The sequence below is a fragment of the Pelobates fuscus genome, chromosome 11, assembly GCF_036172605.1.
Source record: "Pelobates fuscus isolate aPelFus1 chromosome 11, aPelFus1.pri, whole genome shotgun sequence".
NCBI classification, from domain to species: Eukaryota; Metazoa; Chordata; class Amphibia; order Anura; family Pelobatidae; genus Pelobates; species Pelobates fuscus.
The window spans coordinates 4,944,318-4,967,317 of NC_086327.1; the positions used below are offsets into that span (position 1 = coordinate 4,944,318).

A 23,000-nucleotide genomic window follows, 5' to 3' on the forward strand; every position below is an offset into this window, starting at 1 on the left:
CCTCTCTGTTCATTTCCCCCCCACCCCCTCCCTCTCTGTTCATTTCCCCCCCCCACCCCCTCCCTCTCTGTTCATTTCCCCCCCACCCCCTCCCTCTCTGTTCTTACCCTCCCCTCCTCTGTAGCGTGGCCGAGCTGCTGTGCGGTCCGGTGCCTGGCCGGAGTGATAGGTAGGTGCTCAGTGTGCACCTTCCTGTCAGTCCGGCCGGGTACAGGAAACAGAAACTCCTGTTCCGCGCGGAACAGGAGTTTCTGTTTCCTGTACCCGGCCGGACTGACAGGAAGGTGCACACTGAGCACCTTCCTATCACTCCGGCCGGGCACCGGACTGCACAGCAGCTCGGCCACGCTACAGAGGAGGGGAGGGGAGAAGCTGCAGCCGCCTGAGCGCTCTTAAGAGAGCGCTCAGGCGGCTGCAGCATTTAAAGGGGCGGCCGGGCCCCCTTATGGCGGGCCCCCCTCCCGGCCGGGCCCTCGGACCATGTCCGAAGTGCCCGACCAGTCAGTCCGCCCCTGCTGTTGGCGCTATATAAATGGCAATAATAATAATAATAATAATAATACAAGGGAGTATTTAGAAAAAAAAAATGTGGGGTCTTCCCGACCCAATATTATCTGGGAGGATGACTTACAGTCTAATAGTAGCCAAGCTTAGCAAAACTGCATCCTTCTGGCCCACCACTACCACAAAAAAAAGTAATAATTTATACTCATCCATTGAACTTAACTTAAAGTGGCTCTATTTTTGTCTCCCGTCAAAATAAAAAGGAAACTATACAAAACAAAAGAAAATGGAAAAGGTATTTCTTTCTATTGGAAAATCTAGCCCCTGCTCTGGAGGGTCTGGATTAATTTTGATTTATTTCAGTTTTTTTTTTCTGGTGAACAGCTCAAGAATGAATGGCTATGCAAGTGGCAAGGGCTTTAATATGTCACTCTTAGTTTGAAATATTGTAAGTTCACTATGATTAGCCGGCTTGCAGGTTGCACTGTTGCAAAGTTTGCCTTGCAGTGGGTGGAGGTGAGAGACCTCTTTGGCTGTATCTTGTTAAATGGTGGGTGTCTTTGGAACATTGATTAGTTTTTCTATATATATATATTTTAAGCACTTTTGTTCAATTTCCCAGTGGGCTGCCTTTTTACAAGACAATTCCAACTCAACATTGCTAATACCCTTGTAGCCACCCCACTGTGTACACCATGTTTATATGTCTCGAAGTTGGAATCTATTGCAAAGTATCCAGAATCTCTCCACGATTTCAATATTCATATTACTTTCTAATTTATCTTTTTCTCCAGAAATCAAACCTTCCATGACTAAGAAAAATAAAATAAAAACAATTCCACTACTTTCTATGTTGCACAGATATTTCTTAGACAACTTGAATACATTCTCATGTTGGCATTACTACACTATTTTTAGTGCATACCTAAACAATATGCCAATGAAATGTCTCTGATTCTTTCTGTGAATCAGTCAAACTCTGCAAATTATCTAGAATATTCACATTCATTTCTCAAATACCTTTTCCTCCAGGAATCCATCCATTTGGCCCTTAGAAAAAAAACATTTAAATTACATACATTCTTACATTCTCTTTGGAAATTAAATCCAATTTAGAATTTATATTTAAAAATTAAACTCAATTTAAAAAAAAAAAAGATGTGAAAAAACATCAATTATTCTGTTTGAAATGTTTATTTACACAGTCTTTTCAATTTTTTTTAGTGTAGAAAGCATTTAAATTGAACTATATTAACAAAAATAAAGTTTTTCACTATTTCCATCCTTGTGAATATATATTAGCAAGGATAGAAATAGTAAAAAAAAACATAATTTTTGTTAGTGTCGTTCAATTTGAACATGTCATTTAAACTCATTCTAAATTACCTTTCTCGCCAGATGTCGATTCTTGTCCAAAAATAAGATACAGACAAAGAGAGACAGAGAGAATGAATTACTTTAAATTAATATATATAAATATGTGGAAATAATTCAATATCATCAAATATTAACATTATAACTTATACGATTGTAACGGAACGCAGTATTATAGTCCACGATCTCCGTTGGTATCTTAGGTAATCCACAGTCAGAGTTAGAAAGCACGGCAATATCCCCAATCCTCCCAATAACCGGACGAGACACAGTTTGGGAGTCAACTAACTTGCTTTATTCACAGACTTCCATATTTATGCAGTTCCCCTTGCAAGGGGTTTCCTTACAGATGTTACAGGGGATTTCTCCCACCAGGCAGTATAATTATCCCAACAGGCATTGCTGCACGAGAGGGATCCTCCCACTAAAATGGACGATTAAGTGGATTATCCCCTCGTGCAGCAAAACTGGCAATTCACATAGAAATCCATATTTCACATAATATTACTCGCTTTCATACGAATGACCATTCGGTAGATAGCTGGGGTCTGCGGGCACATTTAGTGAGAATACCGCTCAGATCCCAGCTAAACTAACCGAACGCCGCACAAATTACATTTAACCATCGAGTTCGGTTTGAAACTACCGAACATCGATGGGGAACAGAATGTGGTGAACGCGGAACTCCCGAACGCTCTGGAAGTCCAGCGGTGTTCGGATCATTGAGTAGCCGTTTTCAGTTCCAGGCTCTCGACGACCGAACACCGCTGCAGAGACAAAGGATCCAAGATGGCCGACCGCCGCATGGTCGGTAGCCGAACGACGGCCACCTAGGAGAGCCTTCAATTACCGATTGCAACATTGTTGCAATCGGTTAATTAGTGCCACACGACTGTGAGTGTGTGGTCTACCTGGGGAGCCCGTATTCGTTTGGCAAACGGCCCGGATAGCCGTGTTTCGTCAAACGAAAGGTTTGCATGCTGGTAGCGTACGGCTGCCAGCATGCGAACGGTCATAATACAATACATACACAATCAAGGTATACAGTAACACATTCAGCCTACGGACAACCTTTGTTAAATATAGTCCAGAAGTGGCTAGGTTTGCCACAATGCTCCCCCAGAACCAAGCCGGCATACACAGTCTGATCCCAAAGGATCGGCTTGGGGATGTCCGGGAGAGTACTCACAGATCACTTTTCGAGTTCAGTTTGTCTGGATAACCCGTCGGCGTTACCGTTTTGTTTCCCTGGGCGGTAATGGATGGTGAAGTCGAAGGGCTGCAGCGCCAAACTCCAGCGCAGCAGCCTGGCATTGTCCCCAGCCACACGGTTCAGCCACACCAACGGGTTGTGATCTGTGAGTAAGGAAAAAGGTTGTCCATACAAATACGGCTGTAGCTTTTTAAGGGCCCACACCACGGCCAGGCATTATTTCTCAATGGCGGCGTAGCTCACTTCACGGGGCAACAACTTTCGGCTCAAGTAAGCTACGGGATACTCTCCGCCATCTGCTCCCACCTGGCTCAGCACTGCCCCCAATCCAAACATTGAAGCGTCTGTGTGGACAAGAAATATTTTAGTTGGATCAGGAGCAGTTAATACAGGAGCATTAGTCAGAGCAGTCTTGAGTTGTTGGAATGCCTGCTCACACTCTGGGGCCCAGACAACCTGTCGGGGAAGGTTCTTTCTGGTCAGGTCCGTCAGGGGTTTGGCCAGGGCGCTGTAATCGGGTACAAATTTCCTATAATACCCTGCAGTCCCTAAGAAAGCTAGCACCTGGGTTTTGGTCCTTGGGGTAGGCCACTTTGCCACGGCCTCAATTTTGGCTGGCTCGGGTCTCTGCTGCCCACACCCCACTCGGTGCCCCAGATACTGCACTTCGGCCATCCCTATGTGGCACTTACTGGGCTTTAAGGTTAACCCTGCCTCCCCAATACGGTCTAAAATAGCCCCTATATGGCGTAGGTGGTCTTCCCAGGTCTGGCTAAATATGGCTATGTCATCTAAGTAGGCACAGGCATACTCCTGAAAGCCGTCCAGTAGCCGATCTACCATCCGCTGAAAGGTAGCCGGAGCGTTTTTCATTCCGAAGGGCATGACCTTGAACTGATACAGGCCAAACGGAGTGACAAACGCCGACTTGGGGATGGCGTCATCGGCTAGGGGAATTTGCCAGTATCCCTTACACAAATCAATGGTAGTGAGATACTGGCCCCGTGCCATCTTATCCAACAGCTCGTCTATTCGGGGCATCGGGTAGGCATCAGACACCGTTTTGTCGTTTAGCCTCCGGTAGTCGACGCAGAACCGGGTTGTGCCGTCCTTTTTAGGTACCAGGACTACCGGCGATGCCCAGGGGCTATCTGAGGGTTCGATAACCCCTAGCTGTAACATCTCGTCTAATTCTGCCTTCATATGGGTCCGGACTGACTCAGGGACCCGATAGGGAGCCTGTCGCATAGGTAGCTGTCCCGGGCATAGGCGTGCGCACGGGGTGTGCCGGGTGTGCCTGGGCACACCCTAATCCCCGTGGCACGCCTATGTATTGAGTCCTGCAGGAACAGCGTTCCTGCACTTTTATTTGAGCAGGAACGCTGTTCCTGCAGGCACTCAGCTCCCCCTTCCTCACCCTATGTTCCCCCTGTCATTGGGGTCGGTCAAGCGCCGGTCTCCACTCAGCCGCGGTGAGAGAGCTGTGTGCTCTCTGTTTCCTCTCGCCGCGCGCTGTTTGCTGATGCTGGGAGCCGGAATATGACGTCATATTCCGGCTCCCAGCTACAACAGACAGCCCGCGCGGCGAGAGGGAGCAGAGAGCACACAGCTCTCTCACCGCGGCTGAGTGGAGACCGGCGCTTGACCGACCCACTGGACCCCAGGGACAAGTCCACGCCAGCACTCCAGGTAGGGAGGCTGGGTGGACTTTTTTTTAATTAAAAAATAATAATTTGTATGTATGTGTCTGTGAGTGATTGTGTCTGTGAATGTATGTATGTGTGTGTGTCTGTGTGTATGTGTCTGTGAGTGATTGTGTCTGTGAATGTATGTATGTGTGTGTGTGTCTGTGTGTATGTTTCTGTGAGTGATTGTGTCTGTGAATGTATGTATGTGTGTGTGTGTGTCTGTGTGTATATGTCTGTGAGTGAGTGTGTCTGTGAATGTATGTGTGTGTCTGTGTCTGAGTGATTGTGTCTGTGAATGTATGTATGTGTGTGTGTGTCTGTGTGTATGTGTCTGTGAGTGATTGTGTCTGTGAATGTATGTATGTGTGTGTGTGTGTCTGTGTGTATGTTTCTGTGAGTGATTGTGTCTGTGAATGTATGTATGTGTGTGTGTGTGTGTCTGTGTGTATATGTCTGTGAGTGAGTGTGTCTGTGAATGTGTGTCTGTGTGTATGTGTCTGTGAGTGCATGTGTGTATGTGTCTGTGAGTGAATGTGTGTATGTGTCTGTGTGTCTGTGAGTGAGTGTGTCTGTGAATGTATGTATGTGTGTCTGTAAGTGTGTCTGTAAATGTAGGTGTGTGTCTGAATGTGTGTGTGTGTCTGTGAGTGTGTGTGTGTATGGGTGTGTGGGTGTCTGTGAATGTGTGTGTGTGCACGCGTATATATGTGTGTCTGCGTATGTGTCAGTCTGTGTGTGCACGCATATATATATATATATATATATACACACACACACACACACACGTGTATATTATTTTTTTTGGGAGGTGGGAAAAGAGTTCCCACACTTTATTCCCCAGGACTTCACCGGAGATCTCCGGATGTCCCCTGTCGGCTCACGCAGAGTCGGCGCTATCTGAGTGCCGGCTCTGCTCTAAGCCTCCATGGGCTGGCGGAGAGATCAAAGATCTACCTCACCAGCCCACAGCAACATGGAGGGAGGCAGTAGAGGACCCGGGGAGCTCTAGACAGCAGCTCCGCCAGGTTCCTCTCACGAGATCTGAGCATTGCCACGGCAACACTCAGATCTCGTGAGAGTTAACTCTAGCCCCGCAGGCTAGAGTTCACTCTCCACTGGACCACCAGGGATGGCACATGGCAGCAAGGATCCCCCCTCCCTATATAAGGTAGGGAGGGGGGATATTTACTAATCTGCCCCCACCTCCACAATCCCTCCAAACATACAGCCTGCACGCTCACACACAGTACACTAAACGCACCCTCACAAACACACAACACCCTCACACACAGCACACTAACAGCACCCTCACAAACACACACAAACAGCACCCTCACAAATACACGACACCCACACACATCACATAAACGGCACCATCACACGCACACATCACACAAACAGCACCCTCACACACACAGCACCCTCACACAGCACAGTAACAGGACCCTAACAAACACACACACAAACACCCTCACCCACATAGCACACTACCAGCACCCTCAAACCACCCTCACACAGCACACGAGCAGCACACACATACACAGCAGTGTATGTGTGTGTGTGTATATGTGTGTATGTATGTATGTATATATATATATATATATATATATATATATATATAAATATATATTACATATATACACATGCGCCGTGTGTTTGTGCTTTAGGGTGCACACCCTAATGCAATAGGCTGCGCACGCCTATGGTCCCGGGGTTTCAACTCGGTGGGTGGCCAGCGGAGTGTACCCAGGTAAATTGGAGAAGGTAGCCCCTTTAGCTACAATCAGCGCTTGTACCTGTGCACGCTCTTGAGGGCTTAGCCGCTCCCCCAGCTGAACCCCCCGGGAGGGCTCTATCGGCTCTTCCGGTTCTAGCAAGTCAGGTAGGGGCAGATTCTCCTGATCTTCTGAGGCGGAGGCACAGATCGCCGTCACATCCTCTATCCTCTCATGGTAGGGTTTGAGCATGTTCACGTGGAGCATGCGTCTCTTCCCTACCCCTGAGCAGGGGCCAATCACATAGGTGGTGTCGCATCTCTGCTCTACCACCTGATATGGGCCTTGCCAGATGGCCTACAGCTTGTCTGTGCGAACGGGTTTTAAAATCAAAACCTTCTGCCCCACCTGAAAGCTGCGGTCTCTGGCTCCTCTATCGTACCAGCGCCGCTGGCGTTGCTGGGCCGCCTGGAGGTTGGTGCGCACAGTCTGAGTCAGCGCCTCCAGACGGTCCCGGAACTCCAGTACGTATGATACGATAGGGGTTCCATCTGTATTACTCTCTCCCTCCCAGTGTTCCCTAATCAAGTTCAAGGGTCCCCGCACCCTCCTCCCAAACAGCAACTCAAACGGGGAGAATCCTGTTGACTCCTGGGGGACCTCTCTATATGCAAAGAGTAGGTGAGGTAGGAACCTCTCCCAGTCCTTGTGGGTTTCCCCAAACGTACGAAGCATCTGCTTCAGCGTACCGTTGAACCTCTCGCATAGTCCATTGGACTGGGGGTGGTAGGCGGAATTGACTATTGGCTTAATGCCACATACTTTCCACATATGTTGGGTGACCTCGGCAGTGAATTTGGTGCCCCGGTCAGATATTATTTCTTGGGGGAACCCTACTCTGGAGAATACCTTCATTAAGGCCTCAGCTACGGTTTCAGCATGAATGTTAGTGAGGGCTACAGCCTCGGGGTACCTGGTGGCGTAGTCCACTACAGTTAGGATATACTTTTTGCCAGAGGGGCTGGGCTTTGGCAGGGGCCCCACTATGTCTACGGCTACCCTGCTGAAGGGCTCTGCAATAATGGGTAGGGGACATAGCTTGGCTTTGTGGCGGTCCCCTCGTTTCCCTACTCGCTGGCAGACGTCACAGGAGGTGCAATACTGTCGCACGTCCTTAGAAATTCCGGGCCAGAAGAAAGCATGCGTTAGGCGATATCTGGTGCGGGTCATCCCTAGGTGTCCAGACAAGGGAATATCATGAGCGATCCTAAGTAGCTCCTGCCTATACTTCTGGGGTACCACTAACTGTTTGGTTGTCAGGGTGACGGACCCTCCCACTTCCCTCGCCGCGACGCGGTATAATAACCCTTTCTCCCACGTGTACCGCTCCCCCTCTAGCCCTGCCTGGTCAGTGTGTACCCGGTCCCTATATACTTGAAGGGTGGGGTCTGTCTTTACTTCTGTCGCAAAGGTAGTCGGGGTATCCCAGGACATGTGAGTCATGTGGGGTTCATGGTCTCTTACCTGAGCCTCAGAGTGTATCGGTGGAGCCGTGGTGCGAGCCTGCTGCCGTGTAGTCACTGGATGGGCTTCCTGGTACAGAGCCTGGGGTATAAAAGCAGAAGTCATCTGGCCCAAGTCATTCCCCAGTACAACATCTGCGGGTACATTTTGCATAAGCCCCACTTCCACAGTTCCCTCTCCCACACCCCAATCCAAATGTACCTTGGCAGTGGGTAGCCGGTATACTGCTCCCCCTGCCACCCGTACTGCCACTGATCCGCCAGTGTGAGTTGAACCTGGGACTAAATGTGGTGCAACCAAAGTTAGAGTGGCCCCCGAATCTCGGAGCCCTTGTACCTCCTTCCCTTCCAGGGTCACTAGCTGACGATGATGCTGCCGGTTGTCGGTGGCTCGGACCGACATCACCTCGTGGAGTATTCCTAGAGGTTCCTCGGTCTGGGCGCTCAGCATTTCCTGGGTGGCTGGTGCTACTTGATAGTGATGCGCAGCAGCCCTCGGTGTCAAATTTTGTCGCACCTGGTTCCACGCTTGTCTGCTCCGGTTTTGCGTGCACTCTCGGGAAATATGTCCCCACTGTTTGCAGGTGTGACATTGGATGTTAGCCCGGCCATTGTATCGAGAGGGGGGTGGTGGATTATTTGGTGCGGGCCTGGACAGGGTTACTGTGGGGCCGGTAGGAGAAAAGTTACTGGGTGGCCCGATAAGTCGAGGGAAAGTCTTACTTTGGAGTCCGTGATGCCTCCTGGCATCAAAATGTTGATCCGCTAGTCTAGCCGCTTCGGTTAGGGTGAGTGGTTTTCGATCTCTCACCCATTCTTGTGCTTCTGGGGACAAGCCATTAAAGAATTGCTCCAGCAGCATTAACTGCCGCAATTCTTCCATATTGGTAGCGTTGCTGGCTTGTATCCAGCCTTGTGATGCTTGATCCAGCTTGTGCGCCCACTCTGCATGGGAATCTTTCTCAGGTTTGCGCAAGCCCCTGAACTTGCGCCGGTACGCCTCTGGGGTAATGGCATACCTCTCCAAGATCGCCCTTTTTACTTTTGGGTAATCTTTGCTGTCCTCTCGGGGCACAGCGCGGTAGGCTTCGGCTGCCCTACCCGATAATTTGCCTGCCAGTAGGGGTACCCATACTGCGGGTTCCAAGTCGTGCAAATCACACAGCCTCTCGAAATCCTGTAAATACCCGTCAATCTCGTCCTTTTCTTCACAAAATACTTTAAACGCGTGATGTGGGACTTTGGGTTTTACCTGTCCGTATATGGAGGCAGTAAAAGACTCTGCCCTAGGCGGTGTCTCTGGTGTGCGGTTTGCCATCAGATAATCCTGCACATCTGACATCAGCACGGTCAATATCTCCAAGGGTACTGGCTGTGGCAGAAACGCCATCCTGGTTCTCAGCTCTCTCTGGTATGGGGTCTCTTCCATGGCTGGTGGAGGTGTAACGATGCGAGCTCCGTCTCCCTCCATCAGTTCAGCGATCAGCACAGCTTTGGATTTGTTGCTGGCTATCTTACCCCTGGCTTCCAGTAGCTCCTTTAAAGTCTGCCGTTTCAGTACGGTATAATCAATCTCCATACGAATTGCCCTTGCTTTCCTCGTTCGGTAGTTTCAGTTTACACGAACACTGCTTTTCGGCTGTAAGGTTCGGATCCCGTTGCTTGCCACCAATTGTAACGGAACGCAGTATTATAGTCCACGATCTCCGTTGGTATCTTAGGTAATCCACAGTCAGAGTTAGAAAGCACGGCAATATCCCCAATCCTCCCAATAACCGGACGAGACACAGTTTGGGAGTCAACTAACTTGCTTTATTCACAGACTTCCATATTTATGCAGTTCTCCTTGCAAGGGGTTTCCTTACAGATGTTACAGGGGATTTCTCCCATCAGGCAGTATAATTATCCCAACAGGCATTGCTGCATGAGAGGGATCCTCCCACTAAAATGGACGATTAAGTGGATTATCCCCTCGTGCAGCAAAACTGGCAATTCACATAGAAATCCATATTTCACATAATATTACTCGCTTTCATACGAATGACCATTCGGTAGATAGCTGGGGTCTGCGGGCACATTTAGTGAGAATACCGCTCAGATCCCAGCTAAACTAACCGAACGCCGCACAAATTACATTTAACCATCGAGTTCGGTTTGAAACTACCGAACATCGATGGGGAACAGAATGTGGTGAACGCGGAACTCCCGAACGCTCTGGAAGTCCAGCGGTGTTCGGATCATTGAGTAGCCATTTTCAGTTCCAGGCTCTCGACGACCGAACACCGCTGCAGAGATAAAGGATCCAAGATGGCCGACCGCCGCATGGTCGGTAGCCGAACGACGGCCACCTAGGAGAGCCTTCAATTACCGATTGCAACATTGTTGCAATCGGTTAATTAGTGCCACACGACTGTGAGTGTGTGGTCTACCTGGGGAGCCCGTATTCGTTTGGCGAATGGCCCGGATAGCCGTGTTTCGTCAAACGAAAGGTTTGCATGCTGGTAGCGTACGGCTGCCAGCATGCGAACGGTCATAATACAATACATACACAATCAAGGTATACAGTAACACATTCAGCCTACGGACAACCTTTGTTAAATATAGTCCAGAAGTGGCTAGGTTTGCCACAACGATTATATGTTTCTCGATAACCACATCCCTAAACTGAAGCAAACCAATAAAACAAAAAAAGATTTCAATATTGGAATAACGTATTAACTTAGAATTAAAATGTAATACAAAGTAGGCCGATGTTAGTGTATACGCACCCCATTTGCCAATTACATCCCCTGGTCCATTTGGATATTCAATTTCCACTGTCCATTCTGTTTAACACGGCACAGAAATCAGGCATTAGAGTTTGTTTGAAATTAACTTTGTGAATAATAATAAGTGTCGGTGAGATCCAAACATACTTTAGATGGCATTTCCAACGAAATAGTTTATATTGCAAATGCTTTTGAGGGATTTGGCTGGCTTGAAGGAGCAGATTATGAGCATGATGTGCAGGACTGCTGTTTAAACAATACCAGCTGTCAATCTTTCATAATAATATCATTCTAGTTATTTCACCTTTTATAACCACATTCAGATTCCACTGCCCCTAAATAGTGCAACAGAGCATATGATATGTAGGCCCACCGTCATGTTTGGTTCATGCATTTCCTTTTATGGCCACAAGGGGCATATGGCATAATATGCCGTTGTGGCACTATGACTTACCTGTCCTGATCTGTTCCCAGCTTATTTACAAACATGAATTTGCCTCTTTTTCTTTCCTTGATGATAAAGTGCAGCTAGACTACATGCAGATATTAATAAATAGTTCATTTAAAATACTTAAAAGTTGAATTTTACTTTCCGCTATTCTACCATCTGCTATTGTGCACAGTTTAAAAATGTGATTCATTCAAAATAATTTTTTAAATAAGTTATATATATATAATTATGTTTTTAGGTATTAATGCTTATACATTTGGGCACACTAATAAAAAAAATCTGATTATTCATCTAGTATCTGTAACACTGACGTTATGTAACTTATGTTGTATGATATTTCTCTTTCCATTAAAAACATATTTAAATTAAAAAACAAAAAATTTGGATCGATTTGCCCAGAGAAAAATAAAATAGTTTCAGGTTATTCGGGATCTATCATTGTGCTGTTTTAGTTCTGACAAATGTCATCCCAGCACTTGTAAAAGAAACTATGAATCAGAAGGACCAAAATGACTCCGAAATTAAACAATCAATGCACTGCAAACTGTAAATAATATACATATATTTTATAATACACTGATAGGTGCATTCTCACACAGTCCAGTTATCAGATCAAGGGAGACTTAACCAATACAGTTACTCTGTTCGTCACTTTTCACTTGATCTGTTGAATAAAATCCACATTTACTGGCTGTCACGGACAAACTCTGTATCAAGAAACAAATCAAATGGATCGTCCATTGTTCATTTTGTTTGTTTTGTGATGTGTCCAAATATAATTTCAAAGTTCAGGATTTCATACGATTAACCGATTGCCCAAAATGCAGAGGAACCTCAATTGTTTGAAATTGCATGCACAAGTCTATTGCATATTCTATTCTATTTCGCTGAGCACAATAATAGACTTGTTTGTAACCTGTTTGTAACCTGCTTGTAACCTGTTTGTAACCTGTTTTACGTTAGTGAATGCTGGAAGTAAAAATAATAGAAGTTCAATGCAACTCGACTATTTGAGAATGGGCCCTCAGGTGTCATTGTAAACATAGCTTTTCTAATAATAAAGGTTAGTTGTGAAGTTTAGAGGCACTTTATGAAATATAGATTATAGATTTGCTTTGCAAAATGTATTACTTTTAAAACCATAACAACTTAATGGAATACTCCAAGGACCATATCCACTACAGCTCATTACACTATTACCACTCAGTGTTGTTTATGGTATATGGTTTAGTTTATAGTATTATAAGTCTATGAACCTCATCCATCATTTTTCTTTCAAATTCGTTTTAAGCAATTTTACAAATGCTAGGGTTTCTGCACTCGAACGTCATGGCATCAAAAAATGTGGCTGTAAGTGAAAGAAAGAGCACTAGTTTTTTTTAACGTGTCCTAAAAGTTTTGATACTAACTACAATAAACTATAGAGATTATGGAATTTATCGGGTCCTTTTTAGCTGTTAGATATTCACGAAAATTCCTTAATTACAGAAAAGAAGGATCATTTTGTTATACCAGCCACTCTGTTGACTCTGTTGATCCAGTTCTTCATTCTGGTACTAAGAAGCCAAATGTATTTCTAAGATACTGTGTTGCAAATCTGAAATTATGTTTTTTTTCAAATTCATTATATGTTAAGAATTACCTTCGGTTCATATGAAAGGGGACTCCCCCCAGTCACTCCATAGAGGAGACCAAAGCTCACTACACTCACAAAAGTAAAACCACACGCACAATCGGAAGGTGCATTAGATCAACCTAGGACATAGAGGACTAAAATAGGCACAACAAATGAGACATACCGACAGACATGTACAACGTATACCATTTTTGTGTTATTTTTTCCGTACTGTTAATTTTAGGTCCCACCTCCCTCTCTGTTATCCTACCCCCTGTTTATTGAAATGTATAGATTGAGATTACACGTGGTGCCCCGATATACTATTATATAAAACAGGTCAAGACCATTGCCAATGGTATTATGAGTTGGATGTAAAATAGTTGATGGAACAGTACTGCTTTATGGGTCGAATGATATAAATGTACCACAATATTCCTGCAAATCCCCGCTCCCCTCTTCCTTTCTGAACCCCAAGTACTATTTTCAATTTAACCGATAAAAATTGTCAAATTGGAAAAAAACATTACCTTCTGTTAAAGGTTTGTTCCCATGCGGATCTGTAAAAGGGAAAAAAAGAGTTTGCTTTGTTAAATAGCTTTCTAAGAAAGGGAACGAGTTGTATACTCTGCGTGAATTAACACTGAATTAAAGAAGAAAATACTTAAAAGCTTGCATTCTTTAATTGCACACAAGATGAACACTTTATGTTAAATAATTGTAATATCAATATCCTACCACTAGGTTTATCTAATGGATGCAGATAACTTAAAATGCTACTTTTATTTTTTATGTTAAGTTATGTTTTTTTCCTTTCTTGCTAAAAAGACTGAAATCTAGTGGTTGAATTTTTTAAACTAAAAGCCAAGGTTAAAGAGATGATAATCACATATTAATACTGACACCTTGTGGTTACATTTTAACAATACAATTATTATTTAATTGTTCATGTTTCGTATAGTTAAATCAAGATAAAAGTCATTCACTTTATCTAAAGTCTATAGAAAGAGTTTCCACAATAATTTATCAAATTAAAAAATGAATAACCAGTTTATGCAAATTTTCAACAATGCAGGTGTGTTAATGTTTGTTTTTTTGTTTTGTTTTTTTTAAATGGGGAAGGAATTTGAATGTTTACTAAGTGATTTGTTTGAAGATTAGCAATAAAAGATTGGTTGGCCTTAATGGGATATTTCACTGCCCAAATACAAAAATAAAACATCACTATTAGTAGATATGCCTTAAATGAAAACTTGTGTGCATTTAATTTCGTTTTTTTTCACTGGGTGTTATCTAAAAACAGCTTGTAAACACTTAAGATCTCTTGTCTGCAGCCTTTGCCAGCCCTCCCTTTCAAACCTCACCCACACCTGCTGTGAATGTCCAATCAAGTTTTCCCAAAGCAGTTTTGGGTGTTCTTTAATATTTAAGGAATTTAATAGGTGTCTTATTGTAACATAATTGTACCATTCTTGATTGGGCAATAGAGTAATATTATGATGTTCTGAATAAATCTGCAGCCCTTCAATTTTATCATTTTATCTCATTGCTGCTTCTAGAGGTTCCATAGCTAATACATAAAGGAGTGGCGCCAAAGGACAACCTTGTCTGGTGCCATTCCGAATATCGAACCAATCAGATACCATTCCAGGACATATGACTCTAGCTTGTGGGTTTGTATTTAATGACATTGTACTTGTACTCTCTTTAAAAAAGCCTGTCAGGCCAAAGTTCTCCATCACCAAGGCCAGAAAATTCCAGTTCACCCTGTCAAATGCTTTTTCTGCATCTAACGCTATAAAGACTTAATCAGCTTCAGCAGTACCTTAATGGGCTTCCTTATCTGGTTAATAAGACCATGAGTTATGTTTTGCATAAGCACATTTATTTAAAAAGAAATACAGTAACATAATGTTTTACTTTATGTTTAATTGACATTTTAAAATGTTGTTAGCAGCAAATAGATGTTATGATGCCCGTAAACACTTGTTGTTGAAATTTTAGTGTAACCTAAAGTCATATTACCCCACCGCTATGTATGCCAGAAAATCCATGCGGAGGGGACGAGATCCATCCCTCACAGACACCAAGAAGTTGTGTGATTACTGTTCCTATTCCCTTTGTAGCGACAATGTGTTTTTATTTTATGTATTTTTTCTGCACATGTTATACTTATGTTGACCACACTAATGACATGCAGAATCTTTCTACCCTAGCTTACCCCATTATGAGGCTTCCACAGCTTCCCCAAGGCATGCTACCACGTAATATGACCTATGGCAGACTTGATTACAAACACGTCGCCTTCTATCTCTCCATATGAGTATTTTAACAATAAATGCAAGAGGATTAAACACTCCGTAAAGCGCAACCAGTTTAGAGAAGCAAATGCACACGTGATCTTTGTGCAAGAAACTCACTTAGCAAAATTGAAACACCCTATGTTACAAACCGCAGGACCTCATTGGCCACCACTCCATGGCACAGACCAAAACGGCAGGAGTCTCCATTGTAGTTGCAAGAGCGTTGCATTCCAACTACTATCTAAACCAAGCATGTCAAACTTGCAGCCCATGGGCCGCATGCGGCCCACACTGAATATATTTGCGGCCCGCCTGCCCTGGGGCTGCTTTCCTGTCTGTTTCCTGTCTGCCCCCTGACGGCCACAAGAGCGCTAAGCATTAGTCCACACCGACCATCGGATATGCGCATACAGCATGTGAAGTTACTCTACAGGCGCTACAGTGCACAGAGAGGCTGTCTGTCTGCAGAGCAGGCCAGTCACTTCTCTTTGACTCCTGTTCACAGTGCCATAGGAGCATCTGGCCTGCTTGAGCAGAGCAGGGCTGAAAGTGGAGGACAGGTGGCTCATCTTAAGGTTGGAAAGAGAGGCAGTGTATTAAACTGGGGGAGGGAGGGACAGTGAATTAATTTGTAGGAGGGAGGGGACAGTGTATTAGATTAGGGGCAGTGTATTAGATTTGGGGAGGTGGCAGTATATTAGAGCAAGGCAGTGTACTAGATGGGGCAGTGTATTAGGTGGGGGCAGTGTATTAGAATGGGGGCAAGGTATTGGATTTGGAGGCAATGTATTTGAATGGAGGGAGGGGGCAACGTATTAGATAGGGTCTGCATAAAGGAGCTGAGCATCAATGGAGGAGGATAGGTAACCAGTGCCGAGGGAGCCTGGCGCTGGATTAAGGTAAGCAAATAAATAGTTAATTAACCATTTATTTGCCGCTGAACGGGGCCCTAGTCAATGTTTAGGTATACATATTTGCATTACTAATTCTATAGTGTTCCTTTAACATATATTCTCCAAACAATTCGACTTTCTAAAGAGAATAATTCATAAAATGCACAAGTAGGAACAAACAACATATTACTCATATGCAGGGACTTTAATAAGCCTTTAGACCCATATATAGACACTTTGGCAAGCCACACTCCTTCCTACAATACCAGATTGACCGCCTCGGGGGCACAGTTATCAAAACTGTGACATCCATATGGGATGGTGGATATATGGTGGATCAAGAATCCAAGGTTGTGGGAATACACATTCTACCCCTTCAGACATCTTAGCTGTTCAAGGGTTGACTATTTTCTAATAGACAAAAACACTCAAGTATTTAGCCAACAAGTGTCTCAATGTCCTATGAGACATGACTCTTGGTCTCACCATGCACCAATGTTCTTCTCCTTAACGGAAAGATAAAACTATAGGGTCAAGGGGGGATAGAGGCTAATTGGGTCTCTTATAATGGATGAACAAATACGGACAGACAAAGGCAACCATATTAAAACATATTTTAAAGACAACTATCTACAGACTGACCCGGCCACCTCGAGGTTAGCAAAGCTGTAATTAGAGGTAAACTCGTACAGGTAAATAGTTTATCATTAATGCACAAATATATTTTTTTGATTATAAACAAAAAGTCAGTAAAATTAGATTTGTAGTTGGTCATTAAATAAATATGTAAAAAAACAATATAAATATGATATTTTTTCCTGAAATAAAAAATAAAACTCTTGGATCTGTTCAACTACTGTAACTAGTTAGAAATATTGATCCACAAATTATAATTATTGTAATAGAAATCATTAGCATTCCACATTTTGTAAAGTTGTAGTCAAATATGTACTTACTATTTTCAGGTGCTTCCACTTGCGTTATTGGAGTTTCCATTTCTATAACCCATTCCTCTAAAAATACAAAGAGAATAATGAATTGAAGGTGGCCGACTCTACCCAACCACTTTCATCCACCCTCCACATACCCCACCTCCCAGGCACATCCTCCCATCTCTCCACATCTTCCACATACCTCCACCTCCTTATCACATACCCTTACCCCCTAGCCAAATATCCCACCTCCCAGTAATATACCTTAACCTCCCAGCCACATACCATCACATCCCAGTAATGTACCTTAACCTCCCAGCCACATACCATCACATCCCAGTAATATACCTTAACCTCCCAGCCACATACCATCACATCCCAGTAATATACCTTAACCTCCCAGCCACATACCATCACATCCCAGTAATATACCTTAACCTCCCAGCCACATACCATCACATCCCAGTAACATATCTTCACCTCCCAGCCACATACCATCACATCCCAGTAACATATCTTCACCTCCCAGCCACATACCATCACATCCCAGTAATATACCTTAACCTCCCAGCCTCATACCCCACCTCCCAGTCACATACCCCACCTCCTAGTCACGTACCCCACCTCCTAGTCACATACCCCACCTCCTAGTCACATACCCCACCTCCTAGTCACGTACCGCTACCTCCTAGTAACATACCTCCAGCTCCTAGCCACTTACACCCTCCCTGCATATATCCACCTTCCCTTTACACACCCCCACCTTCTGCCCACATACATCCACCACCTAGTCACTTACACACCCTTTATATGCCCAGTTACTTACACTCACACATTAACCCATTTAATCATTAACAGCCAGCTGGTTTATGAATGGAGCCTTAGCAATGACTATTGTCGAATAACCATTGATAAGAAGAAAACAAACTAGAGGATAATGATGGAGAAGGACATGGTATCAGTGAGAGGGAATAGATCAAAGTAAACCTTATACTTGCTCATAATAAATACTTCACTCGATGGAAATTTCTATAATACTGTATGGAGAATGAAGTACTCACGTCCATATTGTTCCACTCTGCCGCTTGTATTTCCTATTACACCTTTATAAACAAATTGTTATATGAGTTCTGTTAATCAAATACATTTGGCGAATTTCCTTGTTCCTCATCATTAAACTATAATTGTTTATTTCCATATATAAATATATCTTACTGTTATTGTAGCATAAAACCATTGTGAATGTATTGATGCTTTTGACACATGGATAAAATTTTTTTTAAATCCCAGCATAATGAAACATGGATGATTTATGGGGAGATTATAAGAGTATAAATAAATATATACATATAACAGCTTTAAAAAAGTTGACTTTGTATTCTCGTTTTTATCTATTTTCAAATTAAACCTTTACCAGATTGGTCCCAGTATAAATATATTAACTTACCAGTGGCTGGTTCTGCCAGAAACCCATAAGCTGTGCAGGATGTAAACCCAGCACTAATAAGTCCAAATGCGACCCTTGGGTGATACATTGAATGAAAACTCACACCACCGCCAAAGCTATGCTCTGACCAGGAATATTTAGAAGTGGGGAACTCAATCCACTGAGGCCTGCTTTCCAGAGGTTTCCCATCAAGCAGAAGTCCTTCTTTTTCAGAAGTCTCTATAATAATGAAAACTACATTCATGTCAAAGTCTTCTTGACCATGGATGACAAATGATTTTTGGAAAAATGTTTCTTCTGGTATTTGAGAAAGGAAGGACCCAAAAGGTATTCCATCATATACCCCGGCATTGCTGTAAAGTAAAACCTGGACTGTTTCCTTGGCCTGTATTTCTAAAGGTTTGGAATTATGAACTTCTATCTGGTACAATTGTCCAGCAGTTAACGGCATGCTCTTGGAATCTCCTCCTAATTTATAATCTAGATTGAAGTCCTTAGAGGCAGTTATTAAAGCCACATTAAATTTTTCTTGACGAGAAAATGCTGGGATAAAATATCTATTGCCCCATTTAGATACAGGCAGAAGTTGCTCATAGATGTGATTGCATGCTTCATTGATCTGTGAACATGTGTGGCCACTAAAGACAGACACAGGATTCTGAGCAAGTACTCGTGTCCCGGACAAGTCATTCTGGCTTTGAATCTGAATAGTGTGAAATGGTTCCAGAATTACTGAGATCTTTTGACCCTTTAGGTAATCACGTCCTTGAAAACGAATGTCTTGTTTCAGATATATGTCGATGGATGTTGACTGATTATGCGCTACTACAGCAAACTGTTTGTATTCACAGGAAGGTCCCCACGGTGGAGTGACCACAACGTACTCAACACCCAACTGATTAGAGGGATAGAGCAATGTGGACTCAGCACCGGTGGGTTTAGAAGTGGAAGATAACACAGTGACATCAGCATCAGCTCTTACAATTACCGTTGAGGTAAAAATCCCTGTGCCATGCAGCTCGATAATTCCACTCAAGGGGACTATTACTGTTTCACCTGCCCCTACTTTAAATTCTTGCTTGAAATTAGATTTATTAATGGTAACCTCAACAGTTGTAGCTGGCTTTGCACCAGTTACTTGCACTTGCAGTTGAGCAAGATCCTTTGGGCTGTGATTTTGCATAAATATTGCAAAGAATTCTTTCCCTGCAGGGTAAGGAGTGCTATTTGTCACACAGGAGCCTGTAACAGAAGATAATGAAACATAATTCAGTATTAAATTATAAATACATTGGAAACACGAAATCGAAAGGAGACATTTTATTAGACATCTTATTATTCTGCCTGTTACGTGTAAAATGTATATATGTATGCATATTGTATTGCTTTGTTTTTTTTTATTAATTGTTTTTTGTGTAGTATCATTTTGTATCCTATTGTAACAATGCAGTGTTAGTGGACCCAGGACAAATTTGAAAATGAGAGAAATCTCAATGTTTCCTTCCTGGTAAAATATTTTATAAATAAATGCAATAAATCAATGAAATACTATATAGATATTCCCATTCTGCTCCTACTTTTCAGCAATCACTGAGGTGGAATGTCATCTGCAATTAATGCCACCGAATCCTCTAAAACCACCACAAAAGACACCGCGTGATTTACTAAGGTTAGAATTTAAAGTGAATTTAAGACTTTTTTCAGTTTTGCAATTTTCACCTTAAAATTGAAATTCACTTTGAATTCATTTGAAATCTCTCTCAGTTTGGTCTTTTCTGGACGGTGTTAACTTGTATCCTGGAAAACGCAGACACTCAATGAATAATTCTGGGAATGAACAAACTCACTATTCTCCAATCATTTACATCTTTCTTTAGTTTTCCAAGATGAACACATTTGTGACCAATGTGAAAGCAGGAAAGCTGACTTTTTCTCTCAGTGGAAATATTCACGGGAAAACGATTCTCCATTTTATATCAGGGAGATTGTTAAATTCATATTAAAGGTGTCGCTTCATTTACTACTGTTATAAAAATGACCCCTGTATATGTATTTTATGAATAGTAACTGTGAAGCACGTCTCCCCATTTTATGGTGAATGGGCAGCAATGTCAAGAATCCCACAAAGGAGAATCGTGAAAATTCTCGGATATAGTCCTGGAGCAATATGAAGATATTGTTTGTGGTGAGCTGTGAGAATATTTCATGTGAAGAGCTTTTCTAACAAACCTTTCTGTAGACCCAAGGAGAAAAGTGCAGCTTAGCAGAGGGGGCTTGACAGGGCTTGGAGGCAGGCTTAGGGGGAGCCTGATGGTGATTGGTGGGTTAGGGTTTAGGGGTTGGGCTGATATAAATGTCGGCCATTTTAAAAAACCCCATTACTAATTTGACTTACCAGGCTGAGTTGGTGCTTTTGCATTGTCCTGGTAAGTTTGGAGGAGGCAGCACAGGACAGGGGGACGGCGTGGCTGAGGGAGCGGCTCGAGCTGTCCTAGAGGTGCCTGGTCAAGATGGCCGCTGGGGCCGGCATCCGGCATGGCAGCAGAGACCGCCACAACGATTGAGCCCAAGTCCTGCGGTTGTGGATGGTGGTTGTGGATGGTGCCGGCCACGTGAGTGCTGGGACCGGCACTGGTGGCGCTGAGCAGGCCCCGCCGGCTGCCACATGTGCTCGGCGGTGGGGGCGGAGCTCAGGCGGATCAGAAGGCCCATCACTGGTCGGCAGGGTGGGCTTGGATGCATGCTAGGTGTGGGGAGCCTTGGAGACCGAGCACATCCTGGTGGTCAGGAGGAATATCAGGCAGAAGCTGGAGCAGGGGCAGCACAGGACCTGGCCCTTGGAGGCGGACCTAGAGCTGTACACTGACACCTCGGGCAGCTTAGTTTTTGGGGCTTATTTCGGGGGGTGGTGGTGTGCTGAGACTTAGCCAGTGGCCTGGGCGGGCAGCCTTCCTAGAGCTCTTCCCTCTGTTATTGGCTCTATCTCTCTGGGGTGCTCTCCTCAGTGATCGGAAGGTGGTGTTCTACATGGACAACATGTCAGTGATGCACGCAGTTAATAATCTATCAGCTTCTTTGGCCCCAGTGGTGCGCCTCTTGCGACACTTTGTGTCAGTGGCGTACATGTAAGGGTTGCAGGGATCGCAGGGGTTGCAAACTGCCGGGGCTGCCGTTCAAGGGATCCATCGGGTGGCCCATGCTGTTAGGGCCACCCGAAAGGAATGGATTTATAGAGGGCCCGGTCAGCGCTAAAGCTCTTTAACAGCGCGACCGGGCCCCTTGTGATGACATCACATGCTGGGAGGAAGTGACTGCCCCGATCACTCCTCGCAGCATACACAGAGCCCGCACAGGAGGAAGCAGTGGAGGGAGTCTGAGTGGGAACTTTGACTCCCATCAACCTGAGCCACCACTGGACCCCAGGGAAAGTCACCCTCCTGCACCTAAAAGGTAGGAAACAGAAGGGTGACTTAAACATTTTGTATATGTGTGTGTGTTTGTTTGTATGTGTGTGTATGTATGTATGTATGTATGTGTGCCTGTCTGTTTGTATGTATGTATCTGTCTTTGTATGTATGTGTGTCTTGTGTGTCTTGTGTGTGTGTGTGTGTGTCTCTGTCTGTCTGTCTGTCTGTCTGTATGTATGTGTCTGTGTGTCTGTCTGCATGTGTGTGCATGTGTCTGTGTCTGTCTATATGTATGTGTGTGTGAGTCTGTCTGTCTGTATGTAGGTGTGCCTGTCTGTTTGTATGTATGTATGTGTCTTTGTATGTATGTGTGTCTTGTGTGTGTGTGTCTGTCTGTATGCATGTGTCTTTGTATCTGTCTGTATGTGTCTTTGTGTCTGTCCGCAAGTGTGTATGTGTTTGTGTGTATGTGTGTGTCTGTCTGTATGTGTGTGTCTGTCTGTATGTATGTATGTGTGCCTGTATGTTTGTAAGTATGTGTTTTTGTATGTATGTGTGTTGTGTGTGCATGTCTGTGTGTATGTATCTGTCTGTCTGTATGTATGTGTGTGTGAGTCTGTCTGTCTGTATGTAGGTGTGCCTGTCTGTTTGTATGTATGTATGTGTCTTTGTATGTATGTGTGTCTTGTGTGTGTGTGTCTGTCTGTATGCATGTGTCTTTGTATCTGTCTGCATTTGTCTTTGTGTCTGTCCGCAAGTGTGTATGTGTTTGTGTGTATGTGTGTGTGTGTCTCTATGTATGTATGTGTCTGTATGTATGTATGTGCGTATGTATGTGTCTCTGTATGTATGTGTCTCTGTATGTAAGTGTATGTGTGTCTGTCGATGGGGGGAAGAGGGAGGGGGGGGGGGCATGGATCAGTTTCACACTGGGATCCCATAGTTTATGTGTACACCTCTGCTTTGTGTTGCTCTGTATGTTGCTCAACTTGGTGTTCTGCGCGCGCCATGTGCCAGGGTATTTGAATGTGGTGGCTGATGCTCTGTCTCGTTCGCAGTGGTACCGATTTTGGGTGGAGGCACCGGAGGCATTGGCAGAAGGTCAGGAATGCCCAGGGTGATGTGGAGTCTCGGAACGGCTTGCTTGGGAGACTTGTGAGGTCTTCA

The 23,000-nt window shown here is 44.2% G+C and overlaps 1 protein-coding gene across 1 annotated transcript in view; it reads right to left on the bottom strand.

The window, feature by feature from the left end:
* LOC134577697 (uncharacterized) overlaps positions 1–20,963 on the bottom strand; it is a 131,032-nt gene extending 110,069 nt beyond the window's left edge. The window contains exons 1-5 of the mRNA XM_063436559.1: positions 20,822–20,963; positions 18,427–19,668; positions 17,004–17,060; positions 13,382–13,411; positions 10,786–10,842 (exon numbers count right to left, since the gene is read on the bottom strand). Coding sequence (XP_063292629.1) covers positions 10,786–10,842; positions 13,382–13,411; positions 17,004–17,060; positions 18,427–19,668; positions 20,822–20,963 — 1,528 coding nt within the window. The remainder of the gene's footprint in view (positions 1–10,785; positions 10,843–13,381; positions 13,412–17,003; positions 17,061–18,426; positions 19,669–20,821) is intronic.
* Positions 20,964–23,000: the final 2,037 nt, after the last annotated feature.